The 20,278-nt window shown below is 28.8% G+C and overlaps 1 protein-coding gene across 2 annotated transcripts in view; it reads right to left on the bottom strand.

Moving 5' to 3' along the window:
* Positions 1-19,914, bottom strand: part of LOC107452832 (thimet oligopeptidase) — a 39,337-nt gene extending 19,423 nt beyond the window's left edge. The window contains exons 1-7 of one of the 2 annotated variants that reach the window (XM_016069435.4): positions 19,764-19,914; positions 19,385-19,566; positions 15,810-15,949; positions 13,128-13,240; positions 6,948-7,120; positions 3,678-3,790; positions 377-431 (exon numbers count right to left, since the gene is read on the bottom strand). In XM_016069435.4, coding sequence (XP_015924921.1) covers positions 377-431; positions 3,678-3,790; positions 6,948-7,120; positions 13,128-13,240; positions 15,810-15,949; positions 19,385-19,566; positions 19,764-19,875 — 888 coding nt within the window. In that variant the 5' untranslated portion in view covers positions 19,876-19,914. Of the gene's footprint in view, positions 1-376; positions 432-3,677; positions 3,791-6,947; positions 7,121-13,127; positions 13,241-15,809; positions 15,950-19,384; positions 19,567-19,721 lie in introns of both variants that reach the window. The other variant, XM_016069436.4, reaches the window with a different exon arrangement.
* Positions 19,915-20,278: the final 364 nt, after the last annotated feature.

The following is a 20,278-nucleotide window of genomic DNA, read 5'->3' as shown; positions in this document are numbered from 1 at the left end:
TTTAGGAAATCAGATGATAAAATTTCTCATAACAATGAGAAAAAAAATCAGATTGTCCCTTTTCATATTTTATAATTTTAGTTAAGAGCCAATCATTGTTCTAAGCACAATTTTTTTGTAAATGAAAATTTCAAAAAATATAAAAATATTTTTAAAAAAATATATAAATAATATCAAAGGTTGAATTCAAACTTGTTTAGAATGAACATAACTTCCAGAATGGATTATTCATATAGGTATTTAAATAATGCAAACATAAAAATTGAATTTTAATTTAATTGAATTTAATAAAAGTTATAAATTTAAGCTTAGGTGTTATGTGCAAATAATGAGAAATCTCTACATTTGATAATGGTAAGAAAAGAATCATTCTTACCTTGTGTCTTAGTTTTGTAATTTCATCTAAGAGCGGATGGTTTTCAGTTGCACACCTAAACAAGAAAAGATAACAGAAGAATAAATAATAAAAAAAGGAAAAAAAAGAAAACATTCATCACGAAAAAAAACATTAGATTCCTAATAAGAGATAATAGAAAAAATTCTAAGTTGAACAGTGAACATAAATACTTAAACACAGATTCTCAATCTAAATTTTAAAATACAATTTTTAAAGACAAAAGGTATAATTTATCTAAATATTTAACTGCAAAGGAAAATTTTAGAAACTAAATAAATGACAAATTTAAAAACTTAAAACAAGACTAACTTAGCCTTACCAAACATGAAAAAAAAAATTTCGTATGATAAACAACTTTCTCAAGTTGTTACACTAATCTAATAAGTAAAGATGAATGGAACACAGTAAGAAAAGCATGCCATTTAATATTATGAAGTACAATATTTACCAGTATCATATTATGTATTAGTGTTAATACAGGTAAATAAATACTATTTTAATAAATATAAATATTTCTTTGGAGTTCAGTTTAATTGTAAAAATCACCATTTAATTACATTTAGGCTTGTAACAAAGTTTGAATGAAAATTATCCTGTCGAACAATTTTCATTTAGTTAATTTATGATTACAAATAGATATATTATTGTTGTACAGTGTGCAAAAAAATGGACCACTCTAAATAACTTTTGATCTAATGATCAGATCTTCACGTTCTAAGACTCGATCTTAATGATTTGAGGGGATGATCTTAAATACTTAAATTAATTCATGCAAACGATATTTTAAGCTACAGAATAAATCAGACACAAAAACATACTCTTTCTAAATAAATATACCCCTAAAATAAAGTAAGTAGCCGCAATCTGAGAAATATGGTCCCAATAGTTTGGCCAAGGAAACAGTCCAAAGTTTGAACCTCTTAATTTTACTTTTTGGGTATTTCATATCTCGAGAACTTATAAAGCAAATTGAAACATTACTGAACATAATTATAAAATTTATTTATCCAAAGATAATTTCATATAAAAAATAACTTTTAAGAAATATTACTTTTCAGTCCTTTATGTAGCAATAGACGAAAAAAATTTAAATTGTATGGTATACAATTTATTACATCACTTTAAAGAATGTAATTTTACATGGCAAAATACAAAATCTGTCATTCTTTCTGAGACATAGAAATTTAAAAATGCAAAAAGTCATTCGGGGTGGCCTTTTTTTTCGTATTGTACATAAAACACAAAATAATTATAATTACACACAAAACTCAATGATCATATTTGTACATTATTGATCGCACTATTATTTTATTTAAAAACAAAATGAAGCAAAAATGACATTCTCTTCAAAAATGCTTAAATATTTCATTCAAGCACGTTTGAATAAACAGGTTCAAATTGTTAAAATAAAAATGTTAGAACATGTACTATCAAGAAAACAATTTATTCACTTCAACAATTTATTCAAAACAATTAATTCACTTCAATCTATTTGTGCACTTAATGAAGTGATATTTCCATTTTGTTAATATTTTAAGCAAAATAAACAGAAAAATGTACTTCTTCAGACAAAAAAAAAATTATGTTTACATTTAATTAAGAGCCAAATAAATGAAAACGTTAAAAAATACTTAATATGAACGTAATTTTTTTAAAATTCAACATTCTTTTTTATAAATAATTATAAAATTGATAAGTGTACAACAATTTTTAAAGGGTTTAAATAAGCTTAAAATTAAACTTACACTTCATAAATTATAACAATTAACATAATAGCTGCATGAATTTATAAGAACCAAGGGCTCATTTCATTATAATACAATCAAAAAATAAAAGGGTAAAATAATCAGAATATTTATAGATCAATGCATCTGAAATTTTGCTATTAGTACTTAAAAGTACCAAATACTTCAAGTGTATCATGGAATGAACAAGTCCAGATAGTATTAGTTACTTTCCAAAACAAAAAATTCAGTCAGCCTTGAGAACTTATTAAAAAATAACTTGAAAATAACTTAATCTTCAATATTTAACATCTAGATGGCAAAACCACTTAAAACTTTTACTTCTGGATTAATGGAAGTAACTGAGTTCAGTATCACTTTTGGTGAACTGTTACCTGCACCTGATAACTTGGTAATCATAACATACAATAGCCATCATACTCGAGATTCATCACTACTCGAAATTTGGTATTCATATTAAGTCACTTTAGATTAGTCCAGATCAGATCAGATCAGATTAGATAAGTACATTTTGGTATTAGTTAAGTGTTTGTCTAAGCTCACATTTATTCAAAGTAGTTTGTTTTAGATCAATTCTATTGACTGTGATTATATTATGATATCTGAAGCTGTATTTTTGCTTTGCCATAAATAATCATATTATGCTTCTGGTATCATTTTTCACATAAAGTTTAAACTATTTGTTTCACATTTTTCAGTTCCACATGCTAAATTTTATACAAATTTTTAATATATTAAATTTCATATTCTTTTAACAGCTGACTAAAGAACTATCAGGAAATAAATGTACATAAAAATTTTTTGATTAGTATTAAGTGTAAAATTCAATGGTCATCATGAATCTATAGAAAAATCATCATGAATCTATAGATTCATGGCGACCATTAAATTTTTACACCACTTTTTTTAATAAATTTTTATAATTCATTAAAAGTAACAATAATAAAAACTTATTGAATAAGTCACATTTTTTTTACAAAATAACTCTTTTTTGTATTTGATTTAAACCAACTAGTATTTTATTTCCAGATCAAAATTGTTCTTAAATCCGCACTATAATGAAAACAATGGAACTTAATAATTTCCCCTTTTCCTATTAAATTCTATATTGATATGTTTTAGTTAGAAAAAGTAACAGATTTTTCTAAATGATATTCTGTTGTATCTGTTAGTAAATTTTACAGAAAAAAAATTGGTATCCCTAAATATTTATCATTATTTCAAAAATTTTATAAGAATCAGATTAGTTGCTTGAATTAAAAAAAATAGGGTTGACAGTCATTCTTCCAATCTTCTTCACAAAGAATTAGGCTTTTTTCTTTAGGAAAAGGGTGAATACACTATTATTATTTAATTTTCCACTTATTTCATGAGTAGCCACCCCTTTGATGGCGATAATTTTGCTGTTTAATCAACTGAAAAGTAATTAACAGAAACATATAATCCTACAGAATAAGTCTTTTCATAATTATTTTTTTAAGTAGCAGTTCTAGACAATTAAAATAGCAAGTTTTAAAAGAAAAACGAATACATACTGGGAGTTAAATTCCAACTCCATCTTCTGCCTTGTTTCTGGAACCTTACATTTTTGCATGATTGGAATGTAATCAGGATATTTCAAACCCACAACATATTTCCCAGTATCAGGCTGAATATAAAGACAATATATTAAAGATAAAAAAAAAATTAAAAATAATGCATTGGAATATCAAGTACCTCAGTTATTAAAAGCTAAATGTCAAAGTTTAGGAACACACTGCATAATAACAACTTCCTAAAAATATTTTAATAATTTTTTAATAATTATTTACTTATTATATGTTGTTGAAAAATTTTTTACTTAAAAAGCAGCATAAAGATAAAAAAATTAAGAATAATACATTGAAATATCAAGTACCTCAGTTTTTAAAAGCTGAATGTTAAAGTTTAGGAAAACACTGCATAATAACTACTTCCTAGAAATAATTTGTTAAAGTAAACTTCAAATCAAGTAACAGCTTATTATATGCTGAAGAATAATTTTTCCAGCAGCATATAATGAGTTGTAACTATATGCGCATGCATATAATAAGCATACTGTAACTATATGCATATAACAACTCAATGGAATATTTTGCTTATTATGATGTTATAAATGTATTAGAATATACTATTAACATGCAATTTTTCACTTTTTCTCAAAATTAACCAGGGAAATAATTTTGGAAGCAGGGAATAGAAATATTAAAAATCAATTTTAAAAAAATGCACCAAGCACTATCAACTGTTTAAAGTTAAAGGTATTATTGTGAAATATGTTTTGGTATCATTTAGAAATAGAAATACAGTACAGAACCCGTTATCCGGAAATCAGAAAACCGGAAAACCAAAAAACCAGAACGAAATTCGATAAATTTTCTCACCATTTTTTTAAAAAAATGTTTTTTTTCCTCATAAGATTTTAGGATTTTTCTTTCTTTTTTGAAAGATGTTTACCTTACCATCATTTCGGAAATAATCATTAGTGTATTACTTCATCGTTTCTTCTTCTTTTTTAGATTATTTCCAAATGCTTTTTTTTTTTTAGTTGAGTTTAACAATAAAAAAACGGCTTTTTGTAGCGATTCAGAAAACTGGAAAAATCAGTTATCCGGAATAGCGATGGTCCCGATCGTTCCGGAAAATCGGTTCCCTACTGTAGTTGAATCATTTTTCAAAGTTATCAACAACATTAGCCACAACTTTCAGAGTAAAGATGAATTTCATTCAGACTGGACATCAGGCCAGCCCATTGTCGGGTTTCCAGAAGGTAAGGAAATAATTTTGAGGCAGTTTAAATATTATTGAAGAAGTATGGTATATCCCAAATAAAAGGCAACCTATGAAAAAAAGAGGAAATAGCACCAAAGCAGTAGAAATATATTGCCAAGGGCACTCAGGAAGGGAAAGCAATTGCATATGTGCATATTTTTTTCCGTTGTGAGTTGCCATTGGCACTATACAGTACACTTTCTATTAAGCAACGAGTATTTGTATTAGACATGTATTTCACTTCGAAGTCTTAAAAACCCATTCTAGAAACATTTCACGAGAAATATTCAAGTTTTTAAATGCCCAACAAGAGTATCACCAAGTTTTTAATAGGCAAATTTTGATAAGAAGGAACAGTGAAGAATTTAGGTTGCAACAGAATTTCAATAGTTTTAACAGCTTAAGTGGCAGGTATTGATGATAAAATTAAGACCAAACTTAATTTATCGGAGAGAAAATTAGAAAGTCAACTCAACACATCTCGCATTGAAAGGTCTCCAAATATATCTCCAGAGTGTACAAAGTGTGCTTTATTTGAAGCCTAATGATTTGCCTGTCAAAGTAGTTTTTGCAGAATGGCTTTTAAAATTTATCAGAGGTGAAGTTCATAAACTCGATATCATTCCCTTCATCAACAAAGCCTGGTTAACCCTGTCCAGGTACATTAATTATCAAACATTTTGAACATGGTTGACATAAAACCCTCACATGTACCAAGAAAAATTGTTGTATGGGGTGCCATTTGGCGTTAACGAGTTGAGGGTCTATTGTTCTTTGACAGCACAATTAACAGTTCAGCATATCACGACTTTTTCATTATCAAATCCATTAGAATCCTCAGAAAAATGATGTTATTCACAACAGGATGGAGCCCATAAATTTTCATCAATCATGTCTTTACTTTAAAAGTTTTTGGGAGTCCTCTGATTTTCTAAAAACTGTAGTTTCCCTGAAGTTTGGACTTGTCACCTTCAGACTATTTTCTACAGGGATATTTGAAAAAAGTTAAGTGCACAGATTGCAAGATATCTAATATAGAACTAAAAGCAAAAATTAGGTAAGAGATCAAAAATTGGTTAAAGTCTTTGATAATCTTCGTAGGTGTTGCCAATGGGTGTTGAGGTCATTTCCAATTTTTCTTATAACTTGTGTTCATTAAACATTTCTTTTCAAAGTTGTCCATGTTTTACTTTTCTGGGTTGCATTTCATTCAGGACATAGAGTACTTGAATAGTTGCAGAAGCATCTGGTATCAGAGTTAATGAAAAAAATTATTATCCCCCTGAATTTACCTTTTCTTCAAAGCATATACAAAACAAATTAAACAAAAAATTTTAAAGCTAAATAATGTATACTTTTTAATAAAAAATTTATGAGCAATTTATAAATGTAGTTTTTCTTGTTTAATTTTTTCTTTAGTACTAATTGTGAATTTGGAATAAGCAATTAACTAGATTTAACCTACATTTTTCTTTGTTTTCAAAGTCCCTCATTTTAAAGAAAATTAACCCCTTAACTTTTGCGCCCGAGTTGATCTGAGTGCGCTAAACAGGCCAAACTGTGCACACTTGAGATAATTCGAGCAACATTGTATTTTATGCTGCTATAATTTTTCACACTCGAATATAATCCAGAATTGAAAATAACAATGTGAAAGCTAAGGAAAAAAATTTTTTTATTGATATTTATCATTTACATAGGATTGTAAGCTATAACACCTATTTATTCAAAAATAAAATATAGCCTTTTTCCATGGAACAAAAGCGCAGTATATCAAAATTGACCACCAAAAGAAAAGACAATGTTCTAAAGTGTTTTTTATTTTACATTAAAAAAAAATTTTAAAAATTTCGGCCAGTTTTTTTTCAAAAAATTTGTGCATTAAGGGGTTAACAGCTATAGAATATTTCAGCTCCGCTTCTTCAATATTTCAGCTTCAAAAGACATTCAGTTACATAAAATACTTTAGAAAGGAAAATTTTTGGTAATTTAAATATATACATAAACATACTTACGTTTTTCTTCAAATTAGCCAAGAAATCTGATGGCATACCTAAGAGGTCTTTTTCCTCAAACTCAAATGTTGTATTCAATTCATTTAAATTTTTCGAAAATTGAATAGCAAGTTCATCTATTTTATTTTTGATAGTTTTTAGCTCTTCTTGAATATCCTTAGAAAGATGCAAGCCTAAAAATTAAGAAAATAACATTTACAATGGAAGGTTTTGATCACTTTTATTGAAATTACAATATGACGGATCCATATAAATAATTTATACACAAACAAGAGCTCTTCATAGTATATTTTTCAAAATCAGATGGGACTAAAATTACCTTCATACTAGGTCAATTAACACCTTTCCTAAAAACAGCAAATTAATTTATATTTTAATTGTTATGCGATCCCTCATTCAAAGTGAGATGTCTTACTTATAGATGTTAAAGTACCTGGCTGCATAATATTCATTATTACCCTCCTATTGGTTTTTACTAAACTATATTATGTGGTACAAACAATTAAAAAAATTCGTCAACTTTTATATAAAACAGTTCAAAAATTAATGACCTCAAAACCAATTACACCCCTGGGGCAGAATTTTTCCGGGCTTTCTACGACAAACCTCTCCAATATTAATATCCTTCTGCACATAACTTTTAATAATAACAAATATGCATGTTGCTTATTTAAAGTAACAAAAGTGTCAACTTCAAAAGAAAAAAAAACTTTTTGGAAAAAAATAATGCAATTTTTAAAATTTAATATGTAATATTTTTTTATTCTACTATTATGAGAGATATTCTTGCATTTTGTAAGAAGAAAACACACTAATTATTTCCTTTTTCTTCTTTTGTAAGCCATCATCAAATTTAAAAGCAAATTAAAAATAGTAAAATCCACCAAGGTTTATAATTTATACCAAAAAAAAAGAGAGAGAGAGATCGACGACGAAATCAAGCCAAATCGAACTCATTATAAAGGGGGTAACAAATGTGTTCTTTTATTTCAAGATTCAGCTGCTGTCATAAATAATATCAGATAAAAAATATCGGATTTCAAAAACTACGTGGAAATCGATAGCAATAACTGCCAAAAAATAAATAAAATAGAACAAATATTTCTGCAGAAAAAAAAAACTAAGCTTTTTACTTCATTATTCTCAAATGAAAATAGAAAAATTACAAGCCTTTTTTTCCCACTCCGATGCTCAAGAATGGCGTATAATTTTGAATATAATTCTGAAAAAAAGACAGAATCTTTTGAAAATTTCTGCAGAAAAGAAAACCAAAATTTTTTATTTCCCAAAAAAAAAACATCTTTTTCCAAGAACTCAGAAACATTCTGCGACAATGTCGCCAAGATTCTGCCACGGGAAATTACACTATACTAGAATTTTCTTAAAGAAGTTTTTTCATTTCTAATGGCAAGATTGATAGGCAATGGCAGCAACAAATACAAAGAACCATATAATGAACAAAGATAGATAGAAAAAAATAGAACAAGAGAAACAGCTGTCATGATAATCTATGGCCCCAGAGAGCCCCAGGCCCCCAATAGCAGCCCACAAGAGAATATAAAATATTTGATTAAGGCTTGGCAAAGGACTATCTATGACCCATCCCAGGTTACAGTACAATTATGCTCCTAAACCCTTCCCTAGAAATATGCAATTTTCATAGTTTTTTATCTAATACTTTTCAAGTTATAAAAGCAAGTTCAACAAAAATTTTCTGAAACAGCCGCAACTTTTTTAATACATTGAGAGATTCATAAAACATATCAATCTAACTCCTCTTCAATGTCTGGAATGGTATTGAACTTTGTTGGAAAGGTTTATAATTTTAACCTAATGATGCTACTAAAAAGATTAAATAAAGTCCTATTAAAATAAACCTAATAATTTATAATATGTATAGTTGCCGAAACTCTGCAAAAAAAAAGTTATGATTTCAATTCTAAAGCTACATTAAAGTCTTATTATTTATTTAAATATATATGCACTCAAGTATTAAAAAGCATGCAAAATATACAAAATAGAAGTATGAATTAATATGTAGTCTAAGTTTAATAAACCCACATATTTTACATTTATGCATATTACTTTAGAACATAGGTTCTCAACCTCTTTAACGCTGCCGCCCCCTTAAGGAGCAAAAAACATTTCAACGCCCCCCTTTGTTATAGAGCATGGGGACAGAGGGACGTGTGCTGAGTTATAAGAGACAAAATTTTTAAGCTATATTTTTACGCTTTAAATTTGTTTGGTTTTTTAAAAAAGAATAAATTAACTCGATAATTTTCTTACGGCAGACAATCACAGTCTATTTGTTATGATCAAAATAAATACGTTTAATGAAAAAAAATACAACAATGAAACCTATACTTAAAAATAATAATTTATTCTTAATTAGATAATTAAAAAAACACCCAAAATAATTTTTTACACTAGAAAGTAATATCAACGAAGCATTCAAATAACTATGTTAGTGGGATGATTGTAATTAATGGTTCAGACAGTAATTCCGTAACGCTCGGTTTAATACTTTTAGTGAGATGAAGACGCAAATATCCTCGTTGCACAACTTAGAGTCGATTTCTCCTTTTTGTGACAAGATCCGTAACAGCACTGAATCCCCGTTCGACAAATTAGGAGGCAGGGAAGACAATTTTAAAAAAAAATTAACGATTGTCTGTAGTCCAGGATAGAGACGACTGATGTTACCTCTTAGCAAAAATTCTGTGAGACGATCACCATTTTAAGGTTTCATTAATTAAAAATTCGACCAATTCCTCGTAAATCAAAACCTCTGCTGCTTCAATATTTACAAAAGGGTTCAAAATCCATTGTGAGGGACTTCTAGGGAACATAACGTCTTTAAAAGGGTCAGAAAAGTCCATGTGCCAAGAGTCAAGGTGTTGACAATATTCTTGTGCGTCGTCAGAGAGAATTTCGCCTGCTTGGCTGAACTCCTTCCAACCAAAATTCTGCTTCCCTAAAATGAGTTTTTTTAGAAAGGCTGAAATAACTGATTTTGTAGGGATCAAATTGAGTTCGTCCCCTTGAAACTTTAAATTAAGCGTCATTAAATTTTACAGATAAATCTAAAGTCTTTCATAAATTCTAGCAATCTGTCTCTCAGAGCTACATTTCTTTTTTCGAGGAACTCAAGCACAGAGTCGAAAAGATTCCAATACCTATTGAGACAGAAGCTTTTGGAAAGCCAACGAATCTCGGTGTATAGTAGCAAGCGTCTGAATAATCAATCGTAGGCAGCATTACTGTGAATTTTGTTCACACCAGATATGGCATATTGCAATGATTGATGCAAACGGTCACTGAGATTTTTTCCAACTAAATGCTGCCTGTCAATCCCGCAGTGAACAGTTAAAATATCTGGTACCACCCATTCCAAAAGGGCGATAAACCCACGATGTTGACCCACCATTGCAGGAGCCTATGAGTGGCAATGGGCATAATATTCGCAAGAGGAATGTTTTTCTCTTTAAAATAATCTTCGACAGTATTAAAAATAGATTTACTTTTGATATCTATGTAATCAAGCTTCTTGCAAAAAGCATATCTTGAATAATGTTTCTTACCTTTACAAACCGGACCTATGCCTACAGTAAAGCCTACATTACCTGGCAAGGTTGATTCATCAACTTGAAGGGAAAATTCGATGGATATCAAAAATTTGCATGAAGAAATTTGAACGTCTTCGGCCATCTCATTACTTCGTCTCCGTACTGAATCGTTGCTTATGGGATGCGGCTGGCTGGTGTAAAACAGTTTCTAAAACTTCCTTGACAACCGGCAGTATCAACTCTACTTCGATGGTATGAGCTTTCCCAGATTTAGCAATAAATTTTGATATATTATGAGAAGCTATCAAACCATCGTCGCATTTTTGTGATGAGGTTGCTAGTGACTCTGAGACAGAAAATGCCTTCAGAAACGTGAAGCAAGATGTTTTTGAGAAAAATGACAAATCTATATTTTGTTTGTCAAGATATGTTTTTTGCAAATGCTGCTGCTACCGGTATGATTTCATTACCTCATTAGATAAAACTTTATTACAAAGTAAACACTTGGTAATTGAGAGTTCAACAATGATTAAACAAATCCCAACTTCAAGCACGTGGCACTGTATTGATGACACTTCTTTTTGTCAACCGACACTGTTAGTGTAAGCAAAATACAAAAGTTTAAAGAAAATCAACTATTTCTCAAAATTAATAAATAATTTATGATAAAGAACTAATTCGCGCACGTACCTGGCCAAATAAACTATGAGATCTAATCGAAATTGGGCAAAAAACCGCAAGGAAGCTTAAGAAACAAGGGTCTAGTCCAGGGGTTGCCAAACTTTTTTTATCATCGACCCCTATATAATTTTTCGAAATCACCATCGACCCCCACAAAAGTAATTTTCAGTTAATTAAAATAAAACTCTGTTAGATACTGTGTTTGTACATTTATTTTATGATTCTAAACATTTATTAAAGTAATAGTACATTGTGTAACAATAGTTTTATGAAAAATATATTAATATTGAAATTTAAATACCTTATTATTAAATAATAAGTAATTATGCATAAGTAGATATAATAAGTAAAGTAACTAAAGATTTACTGCTTCTTGATCAATGAGATGGGTGTGCCTGGTGTTTTTTTGCAAGGTTCGCTATATTGGGTTCAAAATTGGTCAATTTTAATTTTCGTCAAAATTGGTCAATTTTGTAATTTTCGTAAAAAAATACAAAGTGTGCTATAGTTTTGTCGCGGGCTGTACTAATCCATATTATTAATGCTTACCTTCTTTTTTGTGCATTGATAATTAAAATTGATATCTAAACTAAACGAATGGTTTTATCGAAACAATAACTAATTATCCAAAACTATAAAAGTTTTAATAAAGACACTGCAAATATTCAACATAGTTCGCAAAGATAGCTGAAACTGCGTATGATATTTTCATTTGTAACGTCAATGCTCGTCATACGTGACATTTGGACAAACGCACATATGCATATGACTTATAAACTGCTCTGAGTTCGTGCCACTGCGCTTTGGTACGTAAATACTTGTTTCACCCCACTAAATATGCGTTTATTAATTTATGTTTTATAAAAAAACTAATATTGAGTCAATTATTAAAAAAATTCACAAATTTTAGGTACTTAATTAAGTATGTGTGATTTGCGTATTGAGAACTGTTTTTTTTTTCAAACAGTCGACCACAATCGACCCTTCCGATTCGGATCGACCCCCATTCGCCCCCCTGTCTCAGATCGACCCCCGCTTTTGTTAAATAGACCCCTGGGGGTCTATATAGACCACTTTGGCGACCTCTGGTCTAGTCAAACATTCATACTGAAAGCGCTTGCATTTCAATTTCCACCAAATGGCTTGAATAAGTCAGAGGCAAAAACTACTGACTCATGCGCTGAGCTGTGTTGGTTCGGATCGAAGAATAGGTGTCTTTTAAGTTCGTTTTATAGCTGGTACAACGGTGTATCGGATAATCCTTCTTTATTATATTAATTTAATCTTTTTTCTTTAATACTAATTTTAGATTAATTTTATTTATTAAATAAATCTTAATTCGATAATTTTATTTGTAAGTTTTGAAATTAAATTTGAATGACAAAACATGCTCATCGCCCCCCTATCGCCCAAAACATATCCATCGCCCCCCTACCGCCCAAAACAAGTTCACCGCCCCTCAGCATACTCCCACCGCCCCCGTTGAGAACCAATGCTTTAGAAGAAAAAAGTATATCATGTTTGTTTGTGCATGCAAAGAAAATTTAAGAAAACTGAAACATATAGCAAAATTTTGCAATACTATTGATCTTATTTAAAATACTGAAACATTTGTGCTTATGAATAAATCAAATAAATATTTTACAAGCACAATAATGTATGATGCATAAATTGTAAGCATTCAAAATTCTATGATATTTTTAAACATCTTAAAGTGTAAAATAACTTAAGCATTTTAAATTTCTAAAAAGTAAGATCGCAATTTTAACTACAAGAGCTTAAAAAAACGGAATAATATTGAATACAAATCAGTTCATAAAAATGAATTAGATTTGTCAGCATATTGTATTTCTAAAACTGTTTACCTATAAAACAAATACTTTGAGTGACAAAAAATAATTTTGTGAATAAGCATAATTCATATACAAACCATTTCTCTTTCCTAATTGAACAAGCTTGTCTAAGTAACGTTTAGCTTCAGGTTTCAAAGGTAGATTTTTACTTTCAAGAACTTGCAATTTCTTAAAAACATCTTCTCTCATACTATAGGGAAAATATAATGTTGTATATACATAATGCATAGGCATATTTAATTTTAGGCAACATTACACTTTAAGCAAATGTGCTTCTGCATTCAAAATTAGTACTAATACAAATTTTTGCAATCTTAGATAAAAGTCTAAAATTATATTGAAGGCTATTAGAAAATCTTGGCTTTTGTGGCAGGAAATTTAACCACTGATTAGATGAGTTTGTCTTCTTTTATTGTTTTTAATTGAATTTATGAAATTCACTGTAACTTACGACCTGTTTTTTTTTTCCATTTTAATTTCATAAAATGTTTCTTAAAATAATATATTTTCCTTTTTAACATATAAGGTTTGTAAGTAAATTGTTTTTGTAGAAAGATACAGGTGATAGATTTATTATGTTTTTTAAAGGATACCAAATGTAAAAGAAAATCTACATGAAAAAAAAAATTTTTTTTATAGCAACTAAAATAATTAATAATTCAATATAAATATTTTAATTTTGCTATATTTTACTTGTCGTGAAAGTTATTTTTGTGCTTAACATATTGCATTAATTCTTCTAACACTAATTCAAGATTAGATATAAGTAATTTATTTATTATCCAAACAACATAAATGTTTTTTAGTAAATTTATTAATACAAACCCTTTTTTCTCTGCTTGTAATAGAATAAATATTATAAATATTGTAGGTACTCAATATAAAAATACAAATGTTCTAAAGTTATCTAATTTCATAACTGGAAAGAAATAGTTTTTAAAAATGAATGATTAAATAGAAATATGATACGAATGCTGTTTGCTTATAAGTTCAAAACTACGTCATCAACTACATGTTTTCTTTAAAGGTAAAAATTAGAAACTTTGGAAGATGTCCTACAATAATATCACACAGAGCCATGGTGGCTCAGGGGATAGAGCTTTCACCTTCTAATGATGTGAACCGGGTTTGAATCCCAGATTCGAATTCCGCATCCGGCTTGCACCAACCACAGTGCTCACATGAAATATCCTCAGTGGTAGACGGATCATGGGATAGAGTCCCCTTGCTGTCAAGCTAACCGTGGGAGATTATCATGGTCTTCCTCTCCATGTAACGCAAATGTAGGGTAGTTCCATCAAAAAGCCCTCCACAAAGGCAAATTTCTCCCAATACTATATCCAGGAGTTCCCTTGTCTTCTGGATTGAGTTCAAAATTACAAAGCTATGTAGGTGAACATTAGTAGTCCTAAACCCAAAAATTGGGTCGGCTGTTCAATGACGGTTATAAAAAATGATAATGTCACATAGTATATCCTTGACTATATATCTATGGTTAAAAATTATAAATAAACATATATTCTCCATTATAAAAAAAAGTTATTTGAATTTACAAAAGGAGAGAAATTGATTTTCACAACCTGCACATTCAAAAAGCAATTGCAAGACTTATGATTAAGCCATAGATTTTGATGACATTTACATTTTCGGATTGTAAATTAATATTTTTCTATTAATTTTTTTTGTGTTTGAGAGTTATGGGGAATTTTTCAGTTTCAGGGCATTTTCTAAATCTTTAAAAGTACTGGTGTACTCTTACAACTTACCCACATTTTAACTGTGTTTTACTATGTAATGCATTACAGATTGCAAATACTCCTCTTTAAAATAGAATTATTCTAAATTGAGGCAGTATTTTTATAAAGAAACTTTTGCCTGACTAACCCACAATGAGTAAAAAAAGGAAAAAAGACGTTTGTTATAATGAAACTTTTGACCAGTATTTTTTTATTACAAGAGACATTTTTTTTTTTAATACATTTTTCATATTTTTAAGACAATATTTTTTTTTTGCTGTTTTAGTTATAAAAATCCAGGCCATACTCATGATTAAAATAAAAATGCTTCCTTTGTTTAATTGTAAGAACAATTTATTTGAATCCAGTGTAAAAGAATGTGTTCCAGAATAAGTTAATAAGAATTAAGTAAATTAATCATTTAAAATTTATAAAATAGAAAATATGCATTTTTTAAGCCAAATAATTTTGAATATAAGCATAACATATTTTACCATTTCTCCAGCACAAGGAAATTCAGCAATTATAATTATTTACTTTCATATTTTAAAATAAAATTGCAGTCCTTAAAAAAGGTGCAAGAAATTTTTTAAAAAAAAGCTAAATTTACTTGAGCCTAGGTGGTAGCGCTTCGCGCTCTTGTGCCACAGGTTCTGGGTGCGACCCTCGGGCCGGGCAAGGTTAGCTCAGCCTTTAATCCCTTCAGTGGGTCGATAAATGAGTACCAAGCATGCTTGGGAACTAACCACTGGGGGTTGCACATTCAGCTGACCGCCTGATCTGCTCCTGCACCCCAGAGCCCAAGATCAAGAAAACTGAGATGGGGATAGTAGGCCTTGGCCCTCTACGTGCTGTTGCGCCACTGAGTTTAGTTTTACTTGAGCCTAGTGAATATGTGTTGGCCACTTAATCGTCATCACAGGCCAAATGGAAAATTACCAAGTATGATATTTTACCAAATAGCATTGTATTTCGTTTATAGCTAAGCAAAGTAATGCCTCATGGTATAAAACTTAAAATTACCTAGATTCAACATTGAAAGCTCGTATCAATTTTTCAGCCTCACAGCTTGCATCACGTATAGTAGAATCAGTAGAGATGTGCTGAGCAGATTCCAAAAAGTATTGAATGGAAGAAAACCAGCAGGACATGTCTGCCAGTGCCTTAAAAAAATTAAAGAAATTATGAAATATAAAAACAAAAATTTTGTAAATAACAACAAATAAGTCTTCCTGTAAATAAATAAAAAAGTCTAAAAAACTGTAACGTTAGATACGAAAGCCACTTAATAAGCTTAAAATTTAATTCATTTAAAAAAAGTAATATTTTTAACTACTGAAAAGCTACTGTTATTGATCACTTTGTATAATAAAGAAAAATGCTAAAAAAAAATAAAAATTCTTTGCAGACTTCATTTTAAATCGAATATGAGGTCTGATTCTAGAACACTTTACAGCCGTAGTTCCTTTTATGGTTTTATTATTGAAAAAAAAGACTGACAGTTAAGTAATGTTTATACTTTTAAATACCAAAATTAAACTAAAATAATATTTATAAAGGCACTATCTTTTTTCTGAAAAAGTGCCTTTATAATTATTACATATTAACTTCTTCTCACTCTTCTAAACCATTAAATATCTAAGTTAAATTAAAATATTTATAAAGAGAGCCATCTATGAGATGGTTCTCTTCTAGAAATAAAAGAATAGGAGTAAAAAGCACAGAATGCAAACAAAAAAACTAGGAATGTATATTTATTTAGTGAAAAAATAGGCATGGTGGATTGTATTTGAAAAAACACTTAAAAAAGAATATTGCTAAAAATACTATGTATTTCAAGATGTACAGTGCACCAAAAAAAAAGTACAACACAAAATAATTTTTGATCTAATGATCAGATTTTCATATTCTAGGACTGAATCTTAATGGTTCGAGGAGGTGACCTCAAATACCATAAATAATTAGTGCAGATCAAATTTTAAGTTACGAAAACAAAATGTACTTTTACTATTAGTACCTTTTTTTGATGAATTCTAATTTTTGATCTCCAAAATATAGGGGATAGCCAAAATCTAGGTAATATGGTCCCCATAGTTTGGTCAGGAGAGCAATCTAAAGTTTGGATCCCATAATCATATTTTTGTATTTTGCCATATCTCAGTAACTTATTAATTAAATTAAAAACTTTTTGCACAGAATTATAAAAATTGTTTATCCAAAGATAATTCCATGCAAAAAAAAAAAAAAATTTAGAGAATATTTATTTTTTTATTGAATAGTTGAAAAAATTTGAATTGTAAGGTATACAATTTTTTACATAATTTTGAAGTACATAATTTAATATGATAAAATACAAAACTTGAGCAAAATTTGTAGAATAGTTTCTGAGAAATCACATTTTAAATTTACAACTTCCTTAAAATTAGATTTCTCAGGAGCTATTTGACTGATGATTTCACTCAAATTTTGTATTTTGACATGGAAATTTTTATACTTTAAAATGATGCAAAAAGCTGCATATTTTAAAATTCAAGAGTTTTTCGACCATTATTAAATAAAATATTGCCTGCATTAATTAATTAGGATATTTAAGGTCACCTACTCAAACCATTAAGATTGAGTCTTAAAACATACAGATCAGATCATTACATTTTTTTTTATTTATTTTTTTTGCACAATGTATTTTTTTTTATTTATTTTTTTTATGCAGAGGTGAAGTGACATTGTTACAAATAGACACAACAAGGAACATAGAAATTCAAAGCAATTACATCGAAATTCAAATGTGAAGTACAAAAACATTTCTGAAAAAGCAATTTAGATTTCTACATTGCCTTTGGTTTGAGATTTGATTAATCATACCAGTTTTATATAGTTTCTGTAGAAAAACTGGTAGATAAGTTTGTTTGTTTTTTCCACAAAATTATAGTTAATATTATATCAGAACAATTACTTTCAGTTAAATGTCAGGTGATTTTGTAAAGTTCGCATTCAATATCTTAAACTATTTTAAGTAATTTGAATAATAATAGTAATAGTGTGTACTAAAAAATGCATTACTAATCTTAAAATATAAAAGAGACATAGCATAGAAAATATAATAAATTTGAATGTTAGCAAGATAGCTTAAGGTTCACAAGTTCAGAAAGATAAATTATAAATTAAGAAGATAAATTTTGTTAAAATAACAAAAGTATAATGGAATGAAATTTAAAATTAAAAAATCTTATAGTATTATAATATAACTGAACGAATAAAATTCACTATTTCCGAAAACATTTTGAGAGCAAAAATAAAAACTCAAATAAGAAAACATAGCTCCCAAAAAATTTAATCAGACTTCAATTTAACAAAATTTATTTTGAGAAATTTCACTAATTTAGGAGCATTTTTTAGGAGCCAAGAATTTCTTGTAAATTATTTTGAGAATTTGAGGATTTCCATGTAAAATTACTTTCAGATAAAAAAGTGAATTCTCTAATTATGAAGCTTATCCTCGTGATTCAGTAACTTTTTTCTTTTTAATTTCACAAAATACTTGTCTTCAAACATTTTAAGTTTAATCTTTCCTTTAAAGAGATAATAAACTGTATTATAATGCGCATAAAAGCTAGAATTCATTCAAATAATTTTATCTTCTAACTTAAAAATGCAATGTATCTTGCACGAATAGTATTTTGTTTTATTCTTTTCTTTCTTAGATTTCTTTTACAGATTAAGATGTACAAAGTAGATATTATATACAAAAGAAAGGTAATCAATATGTGTAATTGATTACTCTTTCATTGATATTTAGTGTTTTTAAATATAGAATTTGTTTTTATCTAAAATGGTAAATTTCTATTTTACAAATCTTCCAAATAACTTATTTTTTGCTGGGATTTACCATATTAATTATGAAGGATAGAGGTCTAACTGTAATTATTATGAGATCAAAGCTATATCTTCACAAAACACTTTTATTACTAAGTCTGTGTTTTCATAATCAGTAAACAAAAAGAATAAGTGATAGTTTAATTTATCACCATTTTTTCATAAAGTTAAACAATTTTAAATTGAGGAAAATTTTCCACAAAAACTGATTTCACATTTATACAGACTCAAAATACAATAAATATAAAATTTTTTCGTATGATTATTTTCCACTAAAGTTTTTAAAACTACTTCAAAAGTTTCTTAAGTACATAACACATTATTTACTTGCACTTTCAAGATTTGTTTCATGAGCAAGTACAACTATGTCACAATAGTAAACAACATTAATTATGCTTATATTATCTTCTTCACCATTGCTTCAGTAATTTTTTGCAAGATTTCATTCCTACAGTTAGTTTTAATTCAATTCATTGCAATAGAATAGTGGTGATTCCACTTATTAAATATATAGCTAAACTTAAATTTTATTTTATGATATTACTTATACCAAGCATGTACTTTAAATCTTTAAATTACGTACTAACAAATTTTAAGTGCTTAAGCCGCTTTTATAAGCAAAATTGAAAAATAAATATAGATACATATTACTAAAATTCAGAAGTTTCACTTAAAAAAATAATTATAATAATAATTTTACAGATTTCCTTATAGATTACACTCACTTTTAACACTGTATCATATGAAACATCTTCAGGAGGTACTTCAGCAACAGAGTCATAAACTTTTCTAGATTTTTCAATAGCATCTTTTGCCCGATTAATTAGATCTTCTGGTTTTAAGTTTAAACTCCAATCTTCTCCTACTCCTTGTACTGGCATCGTGCTGGAAAATTTATTTTTCAATACTGTGGAAAAAGCAGAATTATTATTAAAAAGTGAAGGAGTCAATACTCGATTAAAGGTATTGAATTTTTTTCTAACAAAAAAACTTTGCAATTTAGAGAGGTATCTAAATTTTAAAACATAATACATTCTTTAATATATATGTCAAATGACATACATTTGAGTGTACCGGTTTACAAAAAAAGCAATATTTATTTACATAAGTCAAGCAAGCTGTCGGCGATATCCAGTCTATTCTTTGAAGTCCAGAAATCTCGCCAAGGCCCAGAAGAGAGGATAGAAAAGCACTTCTGGTGGAGGCGTTTTCTCATGTAATCATATATCCCTTTCTTCTCATTGGCTCAAAATCATCCAATTACGAACTCACAAAGACCGAAACTGCTTAGGGGGCAAGAAAAAGAAAAAAGTATTTATTAAGGAGCCTTAACGTTCTCAATGACAAAAAATTTTTTATTGCTTTCATTTTTTAAAACAAGTTTACTCCAGTTTGCTCAGAACAATTTGGTCCCGCAGTGATCGTTAAGACGCGGTTCCCAGCAGATCACCGAAGTCAAGCACCACTGGCTGCTGTCAGGATGCGGGTGGGTGACCACATGGATTAGTCTGCGTAGGGACAGAGAGTATGCGGTATTGGTCCTCTTTAAACAGCTCTACCCTACAGTGCGCGACTTCGCGTGTAGGTCGCAGGGCTACCGAAGCGGGGGTGCCATCCCC

Source organism: Parasteatoda tepidariorum, chromosome 9 (assembly GCF_043381705.1).
Source record: "Parasteatoda tepidariorum isolate YZ-2023 chromosome 9, CAS_Ptep_4.0, whole genome shotgun sequence".
Taxonomy (NCBI): Eukaryota; Metazoa; Arthropoda; class Arachnida; order Araneae; family Theridiidae; genus Parasteatoda; species Parasteatoda tepidariorum.
Note: the sequence above shows the minus strand (reverse complement) of the source record. Positions and strands in the feature narration are given on the sequence as shown.